Below are 24,489 nucleotides of genomic sequence, written 5' to 3'. Positions count from 1 at the left end.
TGTTTGTCTATTTTATTTATAGTGTTAGTATCTGCAAGTCTCCAATGCCCAGTTTATCCCTTCCCACCCCTTTCCCCACTATTTTTAATGGAGGTACTGGGATTGAATCCAGGACCTTGTGCGTGCTAGGTACACACTAACCACAGAGCTATACCTCCCCCCAACATGCTGACTTTAACATTCTAGGTGTCTTCTCTGTGTGTGCACACAGGGTAGACCTCTGAAAAGGGGCATTGTAATTGCTTCTAGACTAATGGCTGTGCTGAGACAAGGTGAGATGGGCAAATTTTCCCATGCCGAGGTAAAGAGCTGTTCACTTGGTTTCCAACAGTTTTTCTCAGAGTGAATTGCTCACCTACTCCAAAACCCTTCCTACAGAAATTTTAGAGTCATCACTGATTCAGTGGTAACCCCTAATAATAGAGTGGTGAATTTTATAATCAGACATGGATGCTGAGAGTTCAGAGGACATGGCAACATTTTAAAATATCTAACTGTAAGGTGTATTCCCCTCCCGCCGCCCTGACTGGTGCTCATTTTGTAGGTCAGCTACTTTTCTTGGAAGCAGTGTGGCCAAGGGGAGGAAGAATGTCTCTCAGATGTCAGCTTTGAGGAGGAGGAGTTCAGATGCCCAGAACTGGGCTAGCACTTCTGAATCTTCCTGAAGGCCGGGCCCTGTGACTTCCTTGGGAAGCTCTGCACCACCTCACCCCCACCCCTGCGCTGCTGGAGCCTGGGGCCACTCTGGTCTGCAGCCCAAATCCTGCCTCGTTGTGCTGGGGGGCCAGGCTGGGGTTGGAGAGAGGGCCTGGCAGGACGTAAGTGTCACCTTTGCTGGGAGAAGAATGGCTTGGACCCTGGGAAAAAGCCTGACTGTGGTTGCATCTTCACTCTGACCTAATAAATGAGGTGCCACTACAGGGTGGGACATGAGGCAGGGGAGGGGCGCACGTGTAGCCAAGCTGCCATTTCGCTTCGGTGTCTGTTCAGTGTGCCTGGCCAGTTTCCTACTAGCCTGTGTCACTGTGCCCGAATCGTCTTTGTGTTATGTTTCCCCAGTATTTTTGGCTGCTGCAGCTCTTTGCTTGGCAACCACTCTGGCTGCTGGTCCAGGGATGGCCCCTGAGGTGGTCCCTGGGCTCTGTCCAGCAGACCCCCAACTCACAATCAGGGGAGTTTAATTCTTTCACACAGGAGTCAGCTGAGACTACTTCTGTACACGGATGTGGAGTCAAATGGAGAGCTGCCTGCAGGGCCATACGAAGATGTTGCTGTTCCACGTCAAGGTGAGAATGACAGGATAACCCAGCATCAAAAGCTCCCAGAGGAGGTTCCAGTGCTAGGCTGGGATCAGAATCAGGCCCCAGCTCTGTCTCGACCTAAAGGTAATAAGATCAAAGCTGTAGATATAGATCTACCTTTGGATCTTCTGGGAAGCCCAGATCAGCCTCCAGAGCCCCCTGAGGAGGCTGAAATGTCCTCATCCCTGCAGGAGGCCCAGGCTCAGCGTCCAGAGCCCACTCAGGAGGTTGAGTCTCCACCCCAGCAAGAGGGTCCTGCTCAAAATCCACAGACCCCTGGGAAGGTTGAATCTTTTCCGCCCCAGGCAGAGGCCCAGGCTCAGCGTCCAGAGGCCACTGAAGAGACAGAACCAGCTCCACTTCAGCAGGGGGCTCTGTCTCAGCCTTCAGAGGGCCCTGAGGAAGTAGGCGCTGCAGTCCCTTGGGGGGAGGGAGGGCTTCAGGAGCTTTTAGCTGAACAATTAAGGCCTCATGGTCCCAATGAGAATGAAGCTCAGCAGTCAGACCTGCACAGTGTCAGTGTTAACCCTGTGGATCTGGCACTTACTATAAATCCAGAGGTCACTAATGTGGTTGAAACTTCTCCAGTTCTGCAGGAGGCCCCCTATCAGCCTCCAGAGAGCCCTGAGGAGGTGGAACCTTCTCCAGTCCAGGAGGAAGCTGCGTCTCAGCCTCCAGAGAGCCCCGAGGAGGTGCAACCTTCACTTGAGCAGGAGGCCCAGGCTCAGCCTGCAGAGCATCCTGAGGAGGCGGAACCTCCTCCATTCCCTCAGGAGGCCCAGGCTCAGCCTGCAGAGCGCCCTGAGTATGACTCTGCCCCACTCCAGCAAGAGGCCCCAGCGCAAGTTCCGGGGTCCCCTGGTGAGAATGTACCTCAGTTTCCAGCGAGTGAAGAGGCAGCAGCTCGACCTGGAAGTAACTATCCAGCTCACTCCAAGCTGTCCAGTGTTACACTTAAACCTGTGGATTTGGAACTTATGGTCACTCCAGAGCCTGCTAAGGAAGGCGAGTTTACCGCAGCCCAGCAGGAGCCCCGGCCTCAGCCTCCTGAATATTCTGTGGAGGCAGAACCTTCTCCAACCCCGCAGGATGCCACAGGTCAGCCTCCAGAGCCTCCTGAGGAAGCTGAGCCTTCTCCAGGTGAACAGGGATGACCGGCTCAGCCTTATGAGCCTAATGGGGAAGTTGTACCCTTCTCAACCCAGCAGGAGAGCCCAGCTCAGCCCACAGAGCATCCTGAGGTGGTGAACCCAGCCACCCAGCAGGAGAGCCCAGCTCAGTCTCCAGCAGAGATAGAGCCTTCCGCAACCCAGCAGGAAAGCACAGCTCAGCGTCCACAGTCTCCCGCTGAGGCCGAACCCTCTCCAGCTCATTCTCAAGATCATGTGACAACAGCTTCTCCTCCAGGCCAGGATCAAGCTCAGTCTCTGCAGTGGCCCAGTGTCACTGTTAAACCTGTGGACCTTGCACTCACCATAACTTCAGGGCCCACAAGTGAAGCTGGACCTTCTCCGCCCCAACAGGAGGCCTCATCTCAGTCTGCAGGGTCCCCTGAGCAGTTGGAACCGTTACTGGTCGAGCAGGAGGTTCCGGAACAGCCTCCAGCCCCCTCAGGAAATGGTGAACCTTCTCCAGTCCAGCTTGAGCCCCCAACTCAGCCTCCAGAGACCTCTACAGCTGCCACAGCTCAACATCCAGTACATAATGAGGTGACGTTCTCACCTGCAGGGCCAGGTGAAGCTCAGCATCCAGTGATGCCTAGTACCATAGGCAAACCCCTGGATCTCACAGTTGTCATCACTCCAGAGCCTGCTAAGGAGGCTGAAAGTTCCCCAGAGCAGCAGGAGGGCTCTGCTCATTTTCCCGTTTCCCCCGAGCAGGCTGAAATTTCTCCAGTCCAGTCTAAGCCTCTTTCTCCGTCTCCGGAGCACCCTGGGAAGGTTGAATCTCCCAGGACAACAAGAGGCCACAGCTCAGACTACAGGTCCCCCTGAGGGGGTGGGGCTTTCTTCGGTCCAGGAGGAAGCCCCGTCTCAACCTCCAGAGCCACCTAAGGAGGTTGAGATGACAGTTGGAAGACCAGGACAGAATCACGCTCAGCATTCCAGCTCGCCCAGTGTCACTCATAAAGCTTTGGACCTGGGGCTGACCGAGGCCTGGCTCAGACGCAGCAGCCTGAGGGCACCAGGGAGGCCCGGCTGCAGCAGGGGCGGTGGGGTCTGTCCTCTCCCACCCTCATCTCAGCATCAGGAAAATCTGTTCACTGTAGACTGGAGGGACTAGGGGCTGGAGACGGGGGAGAGCCATGAAAACAGCTCCTTCCTTAAAAGAAAGGGTGGACAAATCACTCCATCGTTACTCTTCGTGTCTAGGGAGACAGAGAGATGGAAAGAGAGACCAGGGTAAGGACTGAGACAAGAATGAAAAATACAGAGAAGCACAGAAGTACAGAGAGTGTAGACAGAAAGGTGCCAAGACAGAAATAGATACAGACACTGGGAGACAGAGAAACACACACCTGGAGGGTGTCTGGATGGAAGGTGCTGGGAGACGGGGTGGGGCTGAGTCAGAACTGATGTGGGGGGATGGTCGTGCAGGAAGCCGAGCCGCTGAGGCCCTGAGGGTTTGGGGTCCTTGGGGAGTCTGGGACAGAAGGGCCTAGAGCCACGGGTTCCCCACCTACCAGTATGGCCTATCCAAGGACGGGGCTGGGGCTGAAGTAGGTGTGCGGAAGTGTATCCAGTCCCCTCCCAAGGCTGCTGGCCTGGGGTCCCTGGAGCTGGGGACAGGTGCCTGCCTTTCCGCGTCCTCCTCCCGAACTGTGCCAGCTGGCCCCGTCCCCCCACCCCAGGCCAGTGTCAGGTTCCAGGCTGTTCCCCGGGGGAACTTTGATCTGGAAAGAATGAGGGTGACCGAGCTGGCGGCTGCCCAGGGCCGAGCCGTGCCACTGAGACCTGGCCTGGGCTGCCCCTGCCACCTTCCCACCTGTGGGGGCACCAGGCAGTCACTCCAGGGCTCAGGAGACACAGGTGGGGTCTCTTCTGCTTTCCTGCCCCCCTGTTCTCTCCACTTCCATTCACTGTTCAGTCACTAGTTCCTGCACTGCTCCATTCGGCGCCCCTCCCTTCACTCACTCATTCAAATGGCTGATGGAGCTGGGGGCTGGGCCAGGGGTCAGAGGGATGAGAGAGGCAGGGCCTTGCCCTCTCAGGAGCCCCAGAGATCACTACTCAAGACAGACAGCAGCTCCACACTGGAGGAGGGAGCCAGGGCAGGAGAGGAGGGATATATTTCAATGGGCATGGTGGGCGGGGAGGGGAGGGGAGGAGTGGTAACAGGCCTCATCAGGGACGGCTTCCTGGAGGAGGTGGCATTTAAACTGGGCTCTGAAGACCTAAAGAAGGGAGTCTGCCAGACAGGATGGCAAGTGGAAGGGATGCTTCAGGCAGTGGGACCAGGGCAGCCACAAAGGCAGAAGTGTGGGAGTTTGTGCATTTTGCCGGAAGGGCCTTGAAATGCACCTTAAGGCATTCGACCCACTGTTGGTGGAGGGGAGTCATGGGTCAGAGGGATAGTTTTGTTAGAGAAAGGAGACTCGGGGGGGCTTGCAGGGGAGGTGGCAGCCTGGTGGTGTGGGTGCTGGTCTCCTCCAGGCTTCCCCAAGGAGGTGCTAGCGCCCGCAGAGACCTCCCGTACCGCTCCAGCCCCAAGGGGGACTCCAGAATGATTCTGAGGAAGCCCAGCTTGTGTGTGGGCTGCAAAAGGCTTTGGAGGGCCCTGGCCCAGGCCAGAGCCCAGCCCCCTGCCTCTGCCCAGCCTCCCCACCCCCACTGCTTACTTGGAGTGACACAGCCTTTTTCTGGGCTGAAAGCAGACACTGCCTGGCCTGCGGGGCCCCTGGGGAAGGCCCAGGGAGCCACAGCCCTGGAGCTCTGCCTCCCCCAGTCCCTATAAATAGCCCAGGGATGGGGAGGGGAGGCGGGCCAGGCAGGGCTGGAGGGGGCAAGCCTCCGGTGGGAAGTTGTGGAGCAGCGGGGGAGAAGGGAGGATGAGTCCAGAATTTAGGCCCAGTTCTGCCGCTGATGATGACTGCTCGCCCCTGGGGGTCTCGGGGTCCTCTGGGCCGGGGCAGCCAGGCTGGCGGAGCGGATTGCACGAGCACGTAGACGCAGGGAGTGTCGTTCTAAGAGGACAGGAGGGGCCAGTGCTCCTTCCTGTGTGGCTTTTCAGAGGCACAAGGGTCAGGATATTAGCTGTGAGGGCCCCAGGCCGGGGCTGTCCTGCCCCAGAGACCACAGTGGCCCAGGACAGGCTGTGGTGGGGTGCTGTTCCCAAGGTGGGGGCAGGGCGCTGGGGTGAGTCAGCGGAGACCTTTCCAGGCCATGGGGCCAGGGCTTAGGAGCTGGGACCTGAGTGGGGAGGGGATCCTAGAAATGGAAACTGTGAGCCCCATGGCCTTATCTGGGCTGGAAGCAGCTGTCTCCACTCCACACCCTCCGCAGCCCCTGCCTTTGCTGGGAGGAGGCAGGCCCCTCCACACGGGGATGTGTGCTGTTTGTTCTCTGGGCGGCCTGAGCCTCAGCAGAGGCCCGTGGGAAATTCCTCCTCCACTAGGACCACGAGGGCCCAACGTTGGTCGGGGGTTGAGAAGGTCTGCTCTCTCTTACCCTCTCTCCGGATCAGGGCCACCCTTAAAACCTTGTATGCAAGTCTCCGCAGAGCGCCCAGGATCCCTACCTTCTAGAGACAGACTTCTAGGTCTGGTTAAAGAGGCAGCCAGAGATGGGGCACCTGACTTGTGCAGTCAGACTCACACGGTGATACACAAACGCTTGATATATGGAAGCATATGGAGACGCTCAACATACACATACAGGCATGCGTGCGTTCTACGCTGACACATGTGCAGCAGGCATGCATTTGCGTGTGTCTAGAACACGTTCAGCACTTATGAGCAAATGCATAAAAGTCCCTCCTATAAACACAGGTGCTTGGAAATGTACCCACACCCCACACGCCACATACACGTGCAGGTCCTGTAGACTCTGCAATGCCCACATCTTCCCTCCGCACTGACACACCCACACTGGGACACGCAAGCATGATACGTGCACAGACACGTCCTCAGATACGTGGGAGAAAGATGAAAATGTGTGTCCAGCTGAGTGTCCCTGGGATGGAGTTTAAAGGAGGGTTTGGTAGAGGGGAATTGGAGTGACCCAGGGGGCAGGGGTCTCTTCCGTCCCCCCACGCAGGGGCCTCAGGGTTCCAGGATTCAGGAGAGTTCAGGCAGGCAGAGCTCTGGGGCAGAGGGCAGAGCCCCATGTGTCCCTCTCCTAGTCCTGGCCGGAGATGAGGCCTGGGGCCTCCACGACTGGCCCCCCGGGCTCCTGCGCAGCCTCCACCACACTCCCACCTCCTTGCTTAGCATTCCCCTTGGCTCCCGAACCCAGCAACCTGGCAGGAAAAGATAAACATAAGCCTTGCATCCACACCCATATGGATCTCATAACAAGGCAACAGTTTCCAGGGCAGAGGCTGGATTTCAGATTGGAGAGGAGGGGTGGGAGATCCTTTGTTTGCCGAGGGGTCCGGCCCTGGAGTGCATTGCTCCACTGGGTCCTTGTTAGTCTACTCCCTTTGGGTGCCTGCAGCTGGGAACCCTGGGGAGTGGGGAATGACTGGCTTCACACACCTTCCCAATTATGAGAACTCCCAGGCCCATCAGCCACCCAGCAAGCTGAGGGCTGCAGGCAGGCAGGGCCCATCAGGGCCTGGCAGATAATGGGTCTGGCCTGGCCCCTGACCTTCCAACCTGAGCCCATCCTGGCAGAGGGGCTTGGAGGGGTGAAGTGACCAGTGAGGTTGGCAGCTGCCTTTGACTCAGTGCAAAGGCTGTGACCTTCGAGACAGGGTTGTGCAGTACCTGTGAGCCCCCTGTGGCTCATCGTGGCCGCTAACGCACCCTCTCCGTCACCCATCTCAGTCCATCCTGGAGGTTCGACTGGCTCCCAAGTGAGTCCCCTTTTTCGAGGTATCCCATCACCCCATGTTCACAGAGCACTTTCTAAAGCCAGTTGTCTCTCCAGGTGTGGGGGTGGATGAACAGCTGAGACAGACAGCCCCAGCTCTCTGAGGATGGGGTCCAACACATGCACGCAAGTGTGTATATGCACCTCACCCACGCCCGGGGACTCGGGTGCAGAAGGTGGAGGAGTGGGCCTGACAAGTGGGCCCAGGAATGCAGTGGCCTGCACCATCCCACTTCTTATGGCCTTTCCCCGCCCTGTAAGCCTTGTGTGCCTTCTCGGGACCTGAGGAGTCTGGGGAGGGGGTGGGACCTTCAGGCCTGAGGGCTGGAGGCTGTTGGGTATATGGAGAGGGGCTGGGCTGGCGATGGAGAAGCGGCAGTCATCGGTATGGAGGTGGGGGTGGGTGACACCACCCAGAAAGAGTCTGCGGGTGAAAGGGGTCAGGCCCAGATCAGAGCCCTGGGGACCACGGTTAAAGGGTGAGGGAAAGAACAGCCACTCAGGAAGGTCCCTGGGGAGGAGAAGCTGAGGGGGTGGGAGGGCAGTCAGGACAGGCAGGAGGAGGGATGGTCCTCAGGGGGCAGTGCCGGAGGGCCTGGAGGGGGTTCTGAAGAGTTCTGAGGAGCAGTTCCAGGGAACAGGAGCCTCCAGGCAAATGGGAGCAGGAGGAGCTGCCCAGACTTGGCTGGATTTGACTGCTGCCCCCAGAGGGGTGCTGGGACTAGAGGAAGGGCCCTGGGTTTTGCACGTGTCGTTGTGGACCTTACTTGTGGCCTCGGGCCTGTCCGTGTCCCTCCCGGGGCCTCCGTTCCCCCATCTCATCTCCTGGCTTCATGGTTTGGGCTTGGCAAGGATTTGACTGCGTGAGGTGACGGCAGGGGACTCAGGAAGCCTTGTCCCACATCCTACTTCCAGCCCAGCAGCACAGCAGATCAAGGGACCAGCGGGCGGTGGACAGGTCACAGCCAGGGGAAGGGAAGCTGGAAGGGTGGGTGTCAGGGCCCCTGGGACTCAGTGGGAGGTCGGCCTCGCTAGCCCGCTGACATCAGGGCTGGTGAATGTGGAGGGAGTTCAGCAGGGTCCATCAGCCCTCACCTCCTCCACAGTCTGTTACCTGGCAGGAGCTGGGGGAGGTTTGGAGGAGGGGCCTTGAGGGGATGGCTGAGAGGAACCCCTGGGGCCTGGGGCAAGCTGCAGCCTCCCCCCAGGTGGCGTGGAGCCAGCTCTTGGGTAGCACTGGTGGTCGATCACCCCCTCCCCACCTCAGCATCACCCCCTCCGCCCTCACTCCTGCTCTCCCTGCCCCTCTGCCCCTCTTCCTCCCACTCCTGGTTCATCTCTCCTCTCCTAGGCTCATCTCCAGCTATTGACTCAGCGGTCTGACTGTCAGCAGTCAGAGAAGCCAAGGGGGATGGTATGTTTCTGGTACTGTCTGCCCAAAACCCACTGCAAGCCCCATCTCTGCCCTTGCCAGTCACAGATGGAGCCCTGCCCAGCCCCTCCCAGATGTCGTCATGGTACATCAGGAGAGACCAGGTAACCTGCCTGAGTTGGGAGAATGTGGGTGGATCCTCGGCAGCTAGTCCCTAGAATCTATCAACCGTTAGGGTTCCCAGCCTAGAGACCCAGCCAGGCTTCTTTCTCCGGGAAGCTGGGAGAGAAGGCCAGACACCTGCCTGCCCCCACTCCCCTCTATGCTGCCGGACCAGGCACAGGCCCAGGTTCACATCGGCTATGGGGACAGGGACCAGGCTGTTCAGTCCCTCCCAAACTTCCCCACCTGGTCATTCCTCAGGTCCTGCGAAGGAAGTGGCTGGGCTTTCCTGGCAGAGACCAGGGTCTCTAAACTCCAGGCTCCCATGCTCAGACCTGGAGGGGCTGAGTGCTACTTGGGGCAGAAGCTGTAGCAGAAGCCTCTCTCCTAGTCTCTATCAAAGATTCCACCCAGAGAAAGAATGCAGGGAGCAGTCTGGCTCACCCTGTGCTGAGAGCAACTTACAAAACACAAACACACACACACACACACACACACACACACACACACACACACACACACACACACACACACACACACACACACACACCATGCACGCCTTTTGGCATTTGACTTTCTCATAAAATAATTGCTGGAAGGCTCCTTGGATTAGGTAACCCAGTGTTCCTGTCCCTGTGGAGGAGTGAGAGAGGGGGGATTGGCGTTCAGCATCTGTTACGCTGATCCAGCTCCTTTGGGGCAGAGCAGGCCAGTCCAGGAGGTCTGTGGCTGCAAACATCTTCGGAAGCCCAGTGTGACAGAAACAAGTCTTTCAGGCCTCTCGTTCCCCTGCCACCTGGCTGTGCCTGCCCAGCCACTAGCCCTCTTTCAAGTGGGCCAGGCCTAGGAAGGAGAAGGCTAATCAGGAGAGGCTTTTTGCACAAAGAAGGAGGAGATGCTCCCATTTTTTATTTTAAAGCAATTTTACTATGTACATGAGATCAGACAGCACCTTTGCCCATCGTTCTGTCATTCCGAAGCAAAAGCTATTTTCATTCCTCCCTTTCTCGTGATGTTTGGAGGTTGGGGGTTATGGAAGGGAGGAATATCTGGGTTCCAGCATGAAAGGGGTGTTGAGAGGGAATCGAGGTGGGAGCCCTGGCCTGTAACCACAGGCCAGGGACTGAGACTTGATGGAGGGAGAGAGGTGATTAGTCCCATGGTCTCTGACCCAAGAATTTGGAGATTCGGTCCTAAGCACACCTTCTCTTCTCTGTTTGACCTCAGTCACTTGTGGATGCCCCAACAGGGGCCACTCAGTGAGCTCAGAGCCCCGTGACCACTGGCAGGAAGGACACAGGAATCTTGTTACACAGAGTGGGGCTGGGAGGGGAGAGTGCATAATTGCAGAGACAAGGAGGGACCTCACCACCTGTCTCCCTCTCCCTTAGGTGCAAGAAATTCCAGGCCAAGATGCCACACGTAAGTATGTGCTTGTGAGGGCCGTGTCCACGGCTTAGAGCGGGCAGTCATGTGCACAGGGTGACAGTTCTGGGGGTTACTGCTGCCGCTCTCAGGTCCCCCAGAGCAGTGGGGGATCCCTACCCCCAGTAGTACCTGGGCCCTGAGTGTGAGAGCCCCGTGGGAACGCATAACCCACGTCCGCTGTCTCCTAAATCAAGTCCACTTGGGGGTCGAGGCCTTCCTCTGACGGCCCGCAGTCCCTCCCACATGTCGCACACTGCTTCTCCAGGGTCAAGGGGGTCTCCGCCTTGGCACTCCCCCTGAGCTCCGCACCGACGGAGACGAGAGGCTGGGCGAGCTCTTCTCCAGCGCCACTGGCGGCTCTCCCCCTCGCCGCATTGCGTGGGTCACAGGGGCTGGGGTTGGGGGTGACCCCGAGCCGCCAGGCCCCGCCCACAGGCACCGCCCCCAAGCGGCGCCCATTCCCGGGGCTCGCCGGGCTCGCCCCGCCCTCTGCCCGCCCCTCCCACCGCCCCTCAGTTGAACCCAGGCTGGAGTCCTCCTGGGTGGTTCTGTGGCCCCTGTTAATGCCATGGCTGAAACCCCCGACCCCTGCTGGTCACCTGTTTCAGGTCCGGGTGATGGGCCCCCCGAAGCCGCCCAAACCATCCCAACACCAGAGCCCCACAAGCCTCGCCCTGTGAGCCTCTCCTTGCGGCAGCCTCATCAGCCAGTCACGGCCGTCACACGAGTCTCCGAGAAGTTCTCTGGGGAGACCTCAGCCACAGCTCTCTCGCCCACGTCTGCTGCCATCCTGGGGGGCCTCAGCTCAAGCCCCAGCGCGGCCACCACATCCTGGACTCCCAGTCCCAGTGGTAGGAGCAGGAGACCATGACCTCAAAATGTGAAGGAGGGCAGGGGCTGGGGGTGGTTTGCAAGAGACTCAGAAATCCTGGGGCCGGGCCCTACCCGCTCTGCCTGTCACTGCCACCCCCGTCCCCAGCTCGCCTGCTCCATCAGATGGGGCCCATCTTTCCCGGCTCCTCTCCCAGAGCTGCTGTGAAGTAGCCTCATCCTGCGGGGTATGACCATGGCTTTTACTGCAGATCAAGGCTGTGGTTAGAAGGTGGCCGCCTACCCTGCACACTTTGTGTGTAACAGACCTGGCGTGGTCCCCCTGGGGCTGTCTTGGACCTGTGATCAGGCCCCAGTGGTGTGCCCTTGGGTCGGGCTGTGTGGATTTCCAGAATGAGGGCTTGGTAACATGGTGTTTACTGGATATGTAGCACAGGAGGTCCTGGGCTCTGTGCTCTCAAATGCAGTGAGGAGTACTTTAAAGGACCTCTTTTATGTCATTGCTCTATGTTCCAACATCCTTTCTCCTCAACTGTTGGCCCAGGCAGGGTCAGCTTAGCCCAGAGGTCCTGTCAGTGCCCAGAGTGATGCTGGGTGAATAGCTCAGGGCGGGGTCAAAGGATGGGAGGCAGGCAGTGGTGGCCCTCCCCAAGGCCAGGGTTTGTTATTTCTCTCCCTCCCTTTGTCCCGCAGAGAAGAACTCTTCCCTCCCACGGTCTTTGTCCAGCTCTGGCTATGGGGGGGTGACGGCCAGCAGGAACGATAACAGGCGAGTCAGGGCCCCTGTTCCCGGTGGCAGGGTCGTCACTCCCCAGGAAGTGTCTGGGCTTGGCCTTGGACCCAGGCTACCCAGGCCCCTGCACGGAGCTCCCAGTGCCAACCCCAGGAGGAGGCACCTTCCTTGGCTTGGTGCCTCTGGATAACTAAGGCAGCAGTGTCGCTGAGTGGGGTTTGAGAGGAGAAATGAGGCAGCGAAGCTTGGTAGAGAGTTTTGTTTGGAACAATACGGCGGAGGGCTGGTATCTTTAAGGATCCTTCAAAGCAAGTCTGTCCAAAGATTGGAGAGAGTTTCTCAGTCCCCACAGGATGGATCTTCAGCCATCCTGGCTAGGCTCCCTCTGAGCTGGGGGCTTCCTGCTTGTGGACTGAGGAGTTACCTGGAGAGGCCCTTACCCTGGGGGAGGCCTGTGAGGGGGTTCCCTGTGTTACAGGCTGCCTCCTGGCCTCTGGTTGTCCCCATGCGCTGCCCCCAGGCCCTCTGAACTGTGATCGGAGCTGGGTGTTGGGTGGGGTCTGGCTTGGCTTTTTTCTCCCCCTCTTAATAATAAAAGGAGAATTGTGACTTTCTGAGAAACTGTTTTAAGGGGGAAACAGAGGAGATCTTATTTAGTGGTGGCGAGGAGGGGGCCTGATCCTGGTGGGGCTGGTTCTGGGTGCTTGTCCTGCCAGGAGGCCGCCCCTGCCCACCCCAGGCATTGACACCTGCCGAGGGGCGATTATGCCCAGAGAGGGGGCCCACTGCTGGCCAGGCCGGCCTCAGACAGCAGCTCAGTTCCAAAAACCTGTGGAACCGGTGGGGGCTGGAACAGGGGTGCTTCCTCTCTGCCTATAGCCCAGCCGCTGCCTCATTTCACATTCAGTGGGGTGGAGGCCCGGGGCCTGTGCGAGCTAGTGATGGCCAGATCTGTGCTCTTGACTCAGTGGTCTCTCCTCAGCCCACCTCGGGTGACGCCACCCCAGTCGTCCCCCTCCCCGCAGCCGCCAGCCACGACTCAGGCCCATCGGCAGGGGGAGCGTCGCCGGGAGCTGGTGCAGTCACAGACGCTGCCCCGCACCTCGGGGGCACAGGCCCGGAAGGCATTGTTTGAGAAATGGGAGCAGGACACAGAAGCCAGCAAGTATGGATGCTCTTAGCACCCTCCCAGATCAGTCAGGGCCCCCAAAGGAAGCCTGAGCCCACACTGGGGTCAGGCAGGCAGGCAGAGCAAAGCTGGCCCTGTCCTGTTCCCCCGAGGGCAGTTCCCCAAGATGTGACCTCTCAGGCAAGACATAGGTCAGGGCTGGCTACAGGGCCGGCTGAGGGGCAGGTGGCTCCAGTTCTGGGGAGGGAGGCTGTGATGAGACCCCAGCCCCTCTCCCACATTCCCAGAGGGATCTCTAGGCACCCTCACACCCACATCCCTCATCCAACTGAAGAGGTTGGTTTCCAGGCATGACTGGGGAGACCAGAGGGCAGTCACTGGGATTCCCAGCAGAAGCTGGAGGTGACACAGTGAGACCCCAGTACCACTGGCTCCCTGTCACACTACACCACCCGCCCCATTAGAAACGGCCACCTTTGCATGTTTATCCAGCCCTCCTGTCAGTGAGTGGTATTGACTTCTGTTACATTTAGGATTGGCCCAGGCCTATGAGACAATGACCCACCCCCCGTAGTGGCTCCCAAGGCTCTGACTCTGGTGAGGGGGACAGACCCAGGAAGTGTCCCACTGACCCAGACAACCTGATCTTGGCCGATAAAGAGTGTCTTTGGGGCCTAGAATAGGAAACCATGAGGGAGGGTGGCCTCGGAAGGAGCTCAGAGGAGGGGTGGGATGGAGGCAAGGAGGGTTTTCCAAGCAGAGGGCAGGGGCATGGGCCATGTGGGGTCAGGTCCTCTGCCGCAGGATCGCCAGTGTGGGAAGTACACAGGGGGCCTGGAGGCTGGAAGGGGGCTGGTCCTGCCGGACCCCATCACTGGACGCAGTGCAGCTGGGACACGGGGCACACGCCTGGACGTGGGCGTGGGGCTGGGAGGTTGCCTGCCGACAGAGCATCTCCCTGGGTGAGCAGAGCTGGTGAGGCACATTCCCGGAGCAGATGGCAGCTGAGAGGCAGCCCCCTGGCCCCCAGCCCCCAGCAGGCCTGCCCTCTCTCCACAGGGGGAAGGGCGAGACCCGGGCAAAGCTGAAGCGCTCACAGAGCTTCGGAGTGGCCAGCGCCAGCAGCATCAAGCAGATTCTGCTCGAGTGGTGTCGCAGCAAGACCATCGGCTACCAGGTGAGGCAGGCTGGCCCGGCTGTTGGGCCCCTCCAGAGGCCGCAGTGGACATCACCCACCTACCCTGCTCTTGTTCCCTGAGCCAGTATGGATGCTAAAATTTTCAGAAAGCTGATTATAACAACAGAGCCATTCCTCTTTGGCCAATCTTGGAATCAATTCCATTTAAAAACCATTATGTGCTTAACGCTGGGAGTAAGATGAAGTGCCTTCTCCATGGAGTTTAGTGGCCAGAGGGTGTGCCAGACAATTAAAAATGACTAAAATCAGAGAGATGATTATAAGGGCTGTGAAGGAAGTAAAGTGGGTGCTATCTGCAGTATTTCAAGAAAATTATTTAACATGCTGACTTTATTTTTTGAGAGGGAAGAGGTAATCACATTTTTTTTTATTTATTTACATATATACTATATCTTAAAAATATATTTTTATTGAAGTATAGTCAGTTTACACTGTTGTGTCAATTTCTGGTGTACAGCACAATACACAGTCATATAGGAACATACATAGATTTGTTTTCTTATTTTTTAACCATAAGTTACTAGAAGATACTGAATATCGTTCCCTGTGCTATACAGTATAAACTTGTTTGTCTATTTTATTTATAGTGTTAGTATCTGCAAGTCTCCAATGCCCAGTTTATCCCTTCCCACCCCTTTCCCCACTATTTTTAATGGAGGTACTGGGATTGAATCCAGGACCTTGTGCGTGCTAGGTACACACTAACCACAGAGCTATACCTCCCCCCAACATGCTGACTTTAACATTCTAGGTGTCTTCTCTGTGTGTGCACACAGGGTAGACCTCTGAAAAGGGGCATTGTAATTGCTTCTAGACTAATGGCTGTGCTGAGACAAGGTGAGATGGGCAAATTTTCCCATGCCGAGGTAAAGAGCTGTTCACTTGGTTTCCAACAGTTTTTCTCAGAGTGAATTGCTCACCTACTCCAAAACCCTTCCTACAGAAATTTTAGAGTCATCACTGATTCAGTGGTAACCCCTAATAATAGAGTGGTGAATTTTATAATCAGACATGGATGCTGAGAGTTCAGAGGACATGGCAACATTTTAAAATATCTAACTGTAAGGTGTATTCCCCTCCCGCCGCCCTGACTGGTGCTCATTTTGTAGGTCAGCTACTTTTCTTGGAAGCAGTGTGGCCAAGGGGAGGAAGAATGTCTCTCAGATGTCAGCTTTGAGGAGGAGGAGTTCAGATGCCCAGAACTGGGCTAGCACTTCTGAATCTTCCTGAAGGCCGGGCCCTGTGACTTCCTTGGGAAGCTCTGCACCACCTCACCCCCACCCCTGCGCTGCTGGAGCCTGGGGCCACTCTGGTCTGCAGCCCAAATCCTGCCTCGTTGTGCTGGGGGGCCAGGCTGGGGTTGGAGAGAGGGCCTGGCAGGACGTAAGTGTCACCTTTGCTGGGAGAAGAATGGCTTGGACCCTGGGAAAAAGCCTGACTGTGGTTGCATCTTCACTCTGACCTAATAAATGAGGTGCCACTACAGGGTGGGACATGAGGCAGGGGAGGGGCGCACGTGTAGCCAAGCTGCCATTTCGCTTCGGTGTCTGTTCAGTGTGCCTGGCCAGTTTCCTACTAGCCTGTGTCACTGTGCCCGAATCGTCTTTGTGTTATGTTTCCCCAGTATTTTTGGCTGCTGCAGCTCTTTGCTTGGCAACCACTCTGGCTGCTGGTCCAGGGATGGCCCCTGAGGTGGTCCCTGGGCTCTGTCCAGCAGACCCCCAACTCACAATCAGGGGAGTTTAATTCTTTCACACAGGAGTCAGCTGAGACTACTTCTGTACACGGATGTGGAGTCAAATGGAGAGCTGCCTGCAGGGCCATACGAAGATGTTGCTGTTCCACGTCAAGGTGAGAATGACAGGATAACCCAGCATCAAAAGCTCCCAGAGGAGGTTCCAGTGCTAGGCTGGGATCAGAATCAGGCCCCAGCTCTGTCTCGACCTAAAGGTAATAAGATCAAAGCTGTAGATATAGATCTACCTTTGGATCTTCTGGGAAGCCCAGATCAGCCTCCAGAGCCCCCTGAGGAGGCTGAAATGTCCTCATCCCTGCAGGAGGCCCAGGCTCAGCGTCCAGAGCCCACTCAGGAGGTTGAGTCTCCACCCCAGCAAGAGGGTCCTGCTCAAAATCCACAGACCCCTGGGAAGGTTGAATCTTTTCCGCCCCAGGCAGAGGCCCAGGCTCAGCGTCCAGAGGCCACTGAAGAGACAGAACCAGCTCCACTTCAGCAGGGGGCTCTGTCTCAGCCTTCAGAGGGCCCTGAGGAAGTAGGCGCTGCAGTCCCTTGGGGGGAGGGAGGGCTTCAGGAGCTTTTAGCTGAACAATTAAGGCCTCATGGTCCCAATGAGAATGAAGCTCAGCAGTCAGACCTGCACAGTGTCAGTGTTAACCCTGTGGATCTGGCACTTACTATAAATCCAGAGGTCACTAATGTGGTTGAAACTTCTCCAGTTCTGCAGGAGGCCCCCTATCAGCCTCCAGAGAGCCCTGAGGAGGTGGAACCTTCTCCAGTCCAGGAGGAAGCTGCGTCTCAGCCTCCAGAGAGCCCCGAGGAGGTGCAACCTTCACTTGAGCAGGAGGCCCAGGCTCAGCCTGCAGAGCATCCTGAGGAGGCGGAACCTCCTCCATTCCCTCAGGAGGCCCAGGCTCAGCCTGCAGAGCGCCCTGAGTATGACTCTGCCCCACTCCAGCAAGAGGCCCCAGCGCAAGTTCCGGGGTCCCCTGGTGAGAATGTACCTCAGTTTCCAGCGAGTGAAGAGGCAGCAGCTCGACCTGGAAGTAACTATCCAGCTCACTCCAAGCTGTCCAGTGTTACACTTAAACCTGTGGATTTGGAACTTATGGTCACTCCAGAGCCTGCTAAGGAAGGCGAGTTTACCGCAGCCCAGCAGGAGCCCCGGCCTCAGCCTCCTGAATATTCTGTGGAGGCAGAACCTTCTCCAACCCCGCAGGATGCCACAGGTCAGCCTCCAGAGCCTCCTGAGGAAGCTGAGCCTTCTCCAGGTGAACAGGGACGACCGGCTCAGCCTTATGAGCCTAATGGGGAAGTTGTACCCTTCTCAACCCAGCAGGAGAGCCCAGCTCAGCCCACAGAGCATCCTGAGGTGGTGAACCCAGCCACCCAGCAGGAGAGCCCAGCTCAGTCTCCAGCAGAGATAGAGCCTTCCGCAACCCAGCAGGAAAGCACAGCTCAGCGTCCACAGTCTCCCGCTGAGGCCGAACCCTCTCCAGCTCATTCTCAAGATCATGTGACAACAGCTTCTCCTCCAGGCCAGGATCAAGCTCAGTCTCTGCAGTGGCCCAGTGTCACTGTTAAACCTGTGGACCTTGCACTCACCATAACTTCAGGGCCCACAAGTGAAGCTGGACCTTCTCCGCCCCAACAGGAGGCCTCATCTCAGTCTGCAGGGTCCCCTGAGCAGTTGGAACCGTTACTGGTCGAGCAGGAGGTTCCGGAACAGCCTCCAGCCCCCTCAGGAAATGGTGAACCTTCTCCAGTCCAGCTTGAGCCCCCAACTCAGCCTCCAGAGACCTCTACAGCTGCCACAGCTCAACATCCAGTACATAATGAGGTGACGTTCTCACCTGCAGGGCCAGGTGAAGCTCAGCATCCAGTGATGCCTAGTACCATAGGCAAACCCCTGGATCTCACAGTTGTCATCACTCCAGAGCCTGCTAAGGAGGCTGAAAGTTCCCCAGAGCAGCAGGAGGGCTCTGCTCATTTTCCCGTTTCCCCCGAGCAGGCTGAAATTTCTCCAGTCCAGTCTAAGCCTCTTTCTCCGTCTCCGGAGCACCCTGGGAAGGTTGAATCTCCCAGGACAACAAGAGGCCACAGCTCAGACTACAGGTCCCCCTGAGGGGGTGGGGCTTTCTTCGGTCCAGGAGGAAGCCCCGTCTCAACCTCCAGAGCCACCTAAGGAGGTTGAGATGACAGTTGGAAGACCAGGACAGAATCACGCTCAGCATTCCAGCTCGCCCAGTGTCACTCATAAAGCTTTGGACCTGGGGCTGACCGAGGCCTGGCTCAGACGCAGCAGCCTGAGGGCACCAGGGAGGCCCGGCTGCAGCAGGGGCGGTGGGGTCTGTCCTCTCCCACCCTCATCTCAGCATCAGGAAAATCTGTTCACTGTAGACTGGAGGGACTAGGGGCTGGAGACGGGGGAGAGCCATGAAAACAGCTCCTTCCTTAAAAGAAAGGGTGGACAAATCACTCCATCGTTACTCTTCGTGTCTAGGGAGACAGAGAGATGGAAAGAGAGACCAGGGTAAGGACTGAGACAAGAATGAAAAATACAGAGAAGCACAGAAGTACAGAGAGTGTAGACAGAAAGGTGCCAAGACAGAAATAGATACAGACACTGGGAGACAGAGAAACACACACCTGGAGGGTGTCTGGATGGAAGGTGCTGGGAGACGGGGTGGGGCTGAGTCAGAACTGATGTGGGGGGATGGTCGTGCAGGAAGCCGAGCCGCTGAGGCCCTGAGGGTTTGGGGTCCTTGGGGAGTCTGGGACAGAAGGGCCTAGAGCCACGGGTTCCCCACCTACCAGTATGGCCTATCCAAGGACGGGGCTGGGGCTGAAGTAGGTGTGCGGAAGTGTATCCAGTCCCCTCCCAAGGCTGCTGGCCTGGGGTCCCTGGAGCTGGGGACAGGTGCCTGCCTTTCCGCGTCCTCCTCCCGAACTGTGCCAGCTGGCCCCGTCCCCCCACCCCAGGCCAGTGTCAGGTTCCAGGCTGTTCCCCGGGGGAACTTTGATCTGGAAAGAATGAGGGTGACCGAGCTGGCGGCTGCCCAGGGCCGAGCCGTGCCACTGAGACCTGGCCTGGGCTGCCCCTGCCACCTTCCCACCTGTGGGGGCACCAGGCAGTCACTCCAGGGCTCAGGAGACACAGGTGGGGTCTCTTCTGCTTTCCTGCCCCCCTGTTCTCTCCACTTCCATTCACTGTTCAGTCACTAGTTCCTGCACTGCTCCATTCGGCGCCCCTCCCTTCACTCACTCATTCAAATGGCTGATGGAGCTGGGGGCTGGGCCAGGGGTCAGAGGGATGAGAGAGGCAGGGCCTTGCCCTCTCAGGAGCCCCAGAGATCACTACTCAAGACAGACAGCAGCTCCACACTGGAGGAGGGAGCCAGGGCAGGAGAGGAGGGATATATTTCAATGGGCATGGTGGGCGGGGAGGGGAGGGGAGGAGTGGTAACAGGCCTCATCAGGGACGGCTTCCTGGAGGAGGTGGCATTTAAACTGGGCTCTGAAGACCTAAAGAAGGGAGTCTGCCAGACAGGATGGCAAGTGGAAGGGATGCTTCAGGCAGTGGGACCAGGGCAGCCACAAAGGCAGAAGTGTGGGAGTTTGTGCATTTTGCCGGAAGGGCCTTGAAATGCACCTTAAGGCATTCGACCCACTGTTGGTGGAGGGGAGTCATGGGTCAGAGGGATAGTTTTGTTAGAGAAAGGAGACTCGGGGGGGCTTGCAGGGGAGGTGGCAGCCTGGTGGTGTGGGTGCTGGTCTCCTCCAGGCTTCCCCAAGGAGGTGCTAGCGCCCGCAGAGACCTCCCGTACCGCTCCAGCCCCAAGGGGGACTCCAGAATGATTCTGAGGAAGCCCAGCTTGTGTGTGGGCTGCAAAAGGCTTTGGAGGGCCCTGGCCCAGGCCAGAGCCCAGCCCCCTGCCTCTGCCCAGCCTCCCCACCCCCACTGCTTACTTGGAGTGACACAGCCTTTTTCTGGGCTGAAAGCAGACACTGCCTGGCCTGCGGGGCCCCTGGGGAAGGCCCAGGGAGCCACAGCCCTGGAGCTCTGCCTCCCCCAGTCCCTATAAATAGCCCAGGGATGGGGAGGGGAGGCGGGCCAGGCAGGGCTGGAGGGGGCAAGCCTCCGGTGGGAAGTTGTGGAGCAGCGGGGGAGAAGGGAGGATGAGTCCAGAATTTAGGCCCAGTTCTGCCGCTGATGATGACTGCTCGCCCCTGGGGGTCTCGGGGTCCTCTGGGCCGGGGCAGCCAGGCTGGCGGAGCGGATTGCACGAGCACGTAGACGCAGGGAGTGTCGTTCTAAGAGGACAGGAGGGGCCAGTGCTCCTTCCTGTGTGGCTTTTCAGAGGCACAAGGGTCAGGATATTAGCTGTGAGGGCCCCAGGCCGGGGCTGTCCTGCCCCAGAGACCACAGTGGCCCAGGACAGGCTGTGGTGGGGTGCTGTTCCCAAGGTGGGGGCAGGGCGCTGGGGTGAGTCAGCGGAGACCTTTCCAGGCCATGGGGCCAGGGCTTAGGAGCTGGGACCTGAGTGGGGAGGGGATCCTAGAAATGGAAACTGTGAGCCCCATGGCCTTATCTGGGCTGGAAGCAGCTGTCTCCACTCCACACCCTCCGCAGCCCCTGCCTTTGCTGGGAGGAGGCAGGCCCCTCCACACGGGGATGTGTGCTGTTTGTTCTCTGGGCGGCCTGAGCCTCAGCAGAGGCCCGTGGGAAATTCCTCCTCCACTAGGACCACGAGGGCCCAACGTTGGTCGGGGGTTGAGAAGGTCTGCTCTCTCTTACCCTCTCTCCGGATCAGGGCCACCCTTAAAACCTTGTATGCAAGTCTCCGCAGAGCGCCCAGGATCCCTACCTTCTAGAGACAGACTTCTAGGTCTGGTTAAAGAGGCAGCCAGAGATGGGGCACCTGACTTGTGCAGTCAGACTCACACGGTGATACACAAACGCTTGATATATGGAAGCATATGGAGACGCTCAACATACACATACAGGCATGCGTGCGTTCTACGCTGACACATGTGCAGCAGGCATGCATTTGCGTGTGTCTAGAACAAGTTCAGCACTTATGAGCAAATGCATAAAAGTCCCTCCTATAAACACAGGTGCTTGGAAATGTACCCACACCCCACACGCCACATACACGTGCAGGTCCTGTAGACTCTGCAATGCCCACATCTTCCCTCCGCACTGACACACCCACACTGGGACACGCAAGCATGATACGTGCACAGACACGTCCTCAGATACGTGGGAGAAAGATGAAAATGTGTGTCCAGCTGAGTGTCCCTGGGATGGAGTTTAAAGGAGGGTTTGGTAGAGGGGAATTGGAGTGACCCAGGGGGCAGGGGTCTCTTCCGTCCCCCCACGCAGGGGCCTCAGGGTTCCAGGATTCAGGAGAGTTCAGGCAGGCAGAGCTCTGGGGCAGAGGGCAGAGCCCCATGTGTCCCTCTCCTAGTCCTGGCCGGAGATGAGGCCTGGGGCCTCCACGACTGGCCCCCCGGGCTCCTGCGCAGCCTCCACCACACTCCCACCTCCTTGCTTAGCATTCCCCTTGGCTCCCGAACCCAGCAACCTGGCAGGAAAAGATAAACGTAAGCCTTGCATCCACACCCATATGGATCTCATAACAAGGCAACAGTTTCCAGGGCAGAGGCTGGATTTCAGATTGGAGAGGAGGGGTGGGAGATCCTTTGTTTGCCGAGGGGTCCGGCCCTGGAGTGCATTGCTCCACTGGGTCCTTGTTAGTCTACTCCCTTTGGGTGCCTGCAGCTGGGAACCCTGGGGAGTGGGGAATGACTGGCTTCACACACCTTCCCAATTATGAGAACTCCCAGGCCCATCAGCCACCCAGCAAGCTGAGGGCTGCAGGCAGGCAGGGCCCATCAGGGCCTGGCAGATAATGGGTCTGGCCTGGCCCCTGACCTTCCAACCTGAGCCCATCCTGGCAGAGGGGCTTGGAGGGGTGAAGTGACCAGTGAGGTTGGCAGCTGCCTTTGACTCAGTGCAAAGGCTGTGACCTTCGAGACAGGGTTGTGCAGTACCTGTGAGCCCCCTGTGGCTCATCGTGGCCGCTAACGCACCCTCTCCGTCACCCATCTCAGTCCATCCTGGAGGTTCGACTGGCTCCCAAGTGAGTCCCCTTTTTCGAGGTATCCCATCACCCCATGTTCACAGAGCACTTTCTAAAACCAGTTGCCTCTCCAGGTGTGGGGGTGGATGAACAGCTGAGACAGACAGCCCCAGCTCTCTGAGGATGGGGTCCAACACATGCACGCAAGTGTGTATATGCACCTCACCCACGCCCGGGGACTCGGGTGCAGAAGGTGGAGGAGTGGGCCTGACAAGTGGGCCCAGGAATGCAGTGGCCTACACCATCCCACTTCTTATGGCCTTTCCCCGCCCTGTAAGCCTTGTGTGCCTTCTCGGGACCTGAGGAGTCTGGGGAGGGGGTGGGACCTTCAGGCCTGAGGGCTGGAGGCTGGTGGGTATATGGAGAGGGGCTGGGCTGGCGATGGAGAAGCGGCAGTCATCGGTATGGAGGTGGGGGTGGGTGACACCACCCAGAAAGAGTCTGCGGGTGAAAGGGATCAGGTCCAGATCAGAGCCCTGGGGACCACGGTTAAAGGGTGAGGGAAAGAACAGCCACTCAGGAAGGTCCCTGGGGAGGAGAAGCTGAGGGGGTGGGAGGGCAGTCAGGACAGGCAGGAGGAGGGATGGTCCTCAGGGGGCAGTGCCGGAGGGCCTGGAGGGGGTTCTGAAGAGTTCTGAGGAGCAGTTCCAGGGAACAGGAGCCTCCAGGCAAATGGGAGCAGGAGGAGCTGCCCAGACTTGGCTGGATTTGACTGCTGCCCCCAGAGGGGTGCTGGGACTAGAGGAAGGGCCCTGGGTTTTGCACGTGTCGTTGTGGACCTTACTTGTGGCCTCGGGCCTGTCCGTGTCCCTCCCGGGGCCTCCGTTCCCCCATCTCATCTCCTGGCTTCATGGTTTGGGCTTGGCAAGGATTTGACTGCGTGAGGTGACGGCAGGGGACTCAGGAAGCCTTGTCCCACATCCTACTTCCAGCCCAGCAGCACAGCAGATCAAGGGACCAGCGGGCGGTGGACAGGTCACAGCCAGGGGAAGGGAAGCTGGAAGGGTGGGTGTCAGGGCCCCTGGGACTCAGTGGGAGGTCGGCCTCGCTAGCCCGCTGACATCAGGGCTGGTGAATGTGGAGGGAGTTCAGCAGGGTCCATCAGCCCTCACCTCCTCCACAGTCTGGTACCCGGCAGGAGCTGGGGGAGGGTTGGAGGAGGGGCCTTGAGGGGATGGCTGAGAGGAGCCCCTGGGGCCTGGGGCAAGCTGCAGCCTCCCCCCAGGTGGCGTGGAGCAGGCTCTTGGGTAGCACTGGTGGTCGATCACCCCCTCCCCACCTCAGCATCACCCCCTCCGCCCTCACTCCTGCTCTCCCTGCCCCTCTGCCCCTCTTCCTCCCACTCCTGGTTCATCTCTCCTCTCCTAGGCTCATCTCCAGCTACTGACTCAGCGGTCTGACTGTCAGCAGTCAGAGAAGCCAAGGGGGATGGTATGATTCTGGTACTGTCTGCCCAAAACCCACTGCAAGCCCCATCTCTGCCCTTGCCAGTCACAGATGGAGCCCTGCCCAGCCCCTCCCAGATGTCGTCATGGTACATCAGGAGAGACCAGATAACCTGCCTGAGGTGGGAGAATGTGGGTGGATCCTGGCCAGCTAGTCTCTACAATCTATCAACCGTTAGGGTTCCCAGCCTAGACACCCAGCCAGCCTTCCTTCTCCGGGAAGCTGGGAGAGAAGGCCAGACCCCTGCCTGCCCCGACTCCCCTCTATGCTGCCGGACCAGGCACAGGCCCAGGTTCACATCGGCTATGGGGACAGGGACCAGGCTGTTCACTCCCTCCCAAACTTCCCCACCTGGTCATTCCTCAGGTCCTGCGAAGGAAGTGGCTGGGCTTTCCTGGCAGAGACCAGGGTCTCTGAACTCCAGGCTCCCATGCTCAGACCTGGAGGGGCTGAGTGCTACTTGGGGCAGAAGCTGTAGCAGAAGCCTCTCTCCTAGTCTCTATCAAAGATTCCACCCAGAGAAAGAATGCAGGGAGCAGTCTGGCTCACCCTGTGCTGAGAGCTACTTACAAAACACACACACACACACACACACACACACAAACACACACACACACACACACACACACAAACACACACACACACACACACACACTCTCTCACACACACACACACACACACACCCCATGCACGCCTTTTGGCATTTGACTTTCTCATAAAATAATTGCTGGAAGGCTCCTTGGATTAGGTAACCCAGTGTTCCTTTATGTCCCTCTGAAGGAGGGAGAGAGGGGGGATTGGCGTTCAGCATCTGTTACGCTGATCCAGCTCTTTGGGGCAGAGCAGGCCAGTCCAGGAGGTCTGTGGCTGCAAACATCTTTGGAAGCCCAGTGTGACAGAAACAAGTCTTTCAGGCCTCTCGTTCCCCTGCCACCTGGCTGTGCCTGCCCAGCCACTAGCCCTCTTTCAAGTGGGC

The 24,489-nt window shown here is 58.1% G+C and overlaps 3 protein-coding genes across 3 annotated transcripts in view; 2 read left to right on the top strand and 1 right to left on the bottom strand.

Moving 5' to 3' along the window:
- The window catches only part of LOC116157877 (uncharacterized), a 696,771-nt gene that overhangs the window by 610,919 nt on the left and 61,363 nt on the right, over nucleotides 1-24,489 (bottom strand). The window lies entirely within an intron of this gene.
- Nucleotides 1,266-5,248, top strand: LOC135323163 (leucine-rich repeat-containing protein 37A-like). The gene is given in 4 exon segments (XM_064494912.1): nucleotides 1,266-1,286; nucleotides 1,493-2,399; nucleotides 2,454-3,193; nucleotides 3,195-5,248. Coding segments are annotated over 4 exon segments (2,058 nt in total). The 3' UTR covers nucleotides 3,585-5,248.
- On the top strand, nucleotides 7,698-19,999 carry LOC116157923 (leucine-rich repeat-containing protein 37A3). Its single transcript, XM_064494911.1, has 10 exons — nucleotides 7,698-7,718; nucleotides 9,043-9,128; nucleotides 10,259-10,289; nucleotides 10,561-10,717; nucleotides 10,904-11,146; nucleotides 12,739-13,024; nucleotides 14,048-14,165; nucleotides 15,433-15,569; nucleotides 15,946-16,037; nucleotides 16,641-19,999. The coding sequence occupies exons 1-10, from the start codon at nucleotides 7,698-7,700 to the stop codon at nucleotides 18,044-18,046; spliced, it is 2,577 nt and encodes an 858-aa protein (XP_064350981.1). The 3' UTR covers nucleotides 18,047-19,999.

The sequence above is a fragment of the Camelus dromedarius genome, chromosome 16 (genome assembly GCF_036321535.1).
Source record: "Camelus dromedarius isolate mCamDro1 chromosome 16, mCamDro1.pat, whole genome shotgun sequence".
NCBI classification, from domain to species: Eukaryota; Metazoa; Chordata; class Mammalia; order Artiodactyla; family Camelidae; genus Camelus; species Camelus dromedarius.
The sequence above is the reverse complement of the archived record's forward strand: the minus strand, read 5'-3'. Positions and strand labels throughout refer to the sequence as shown.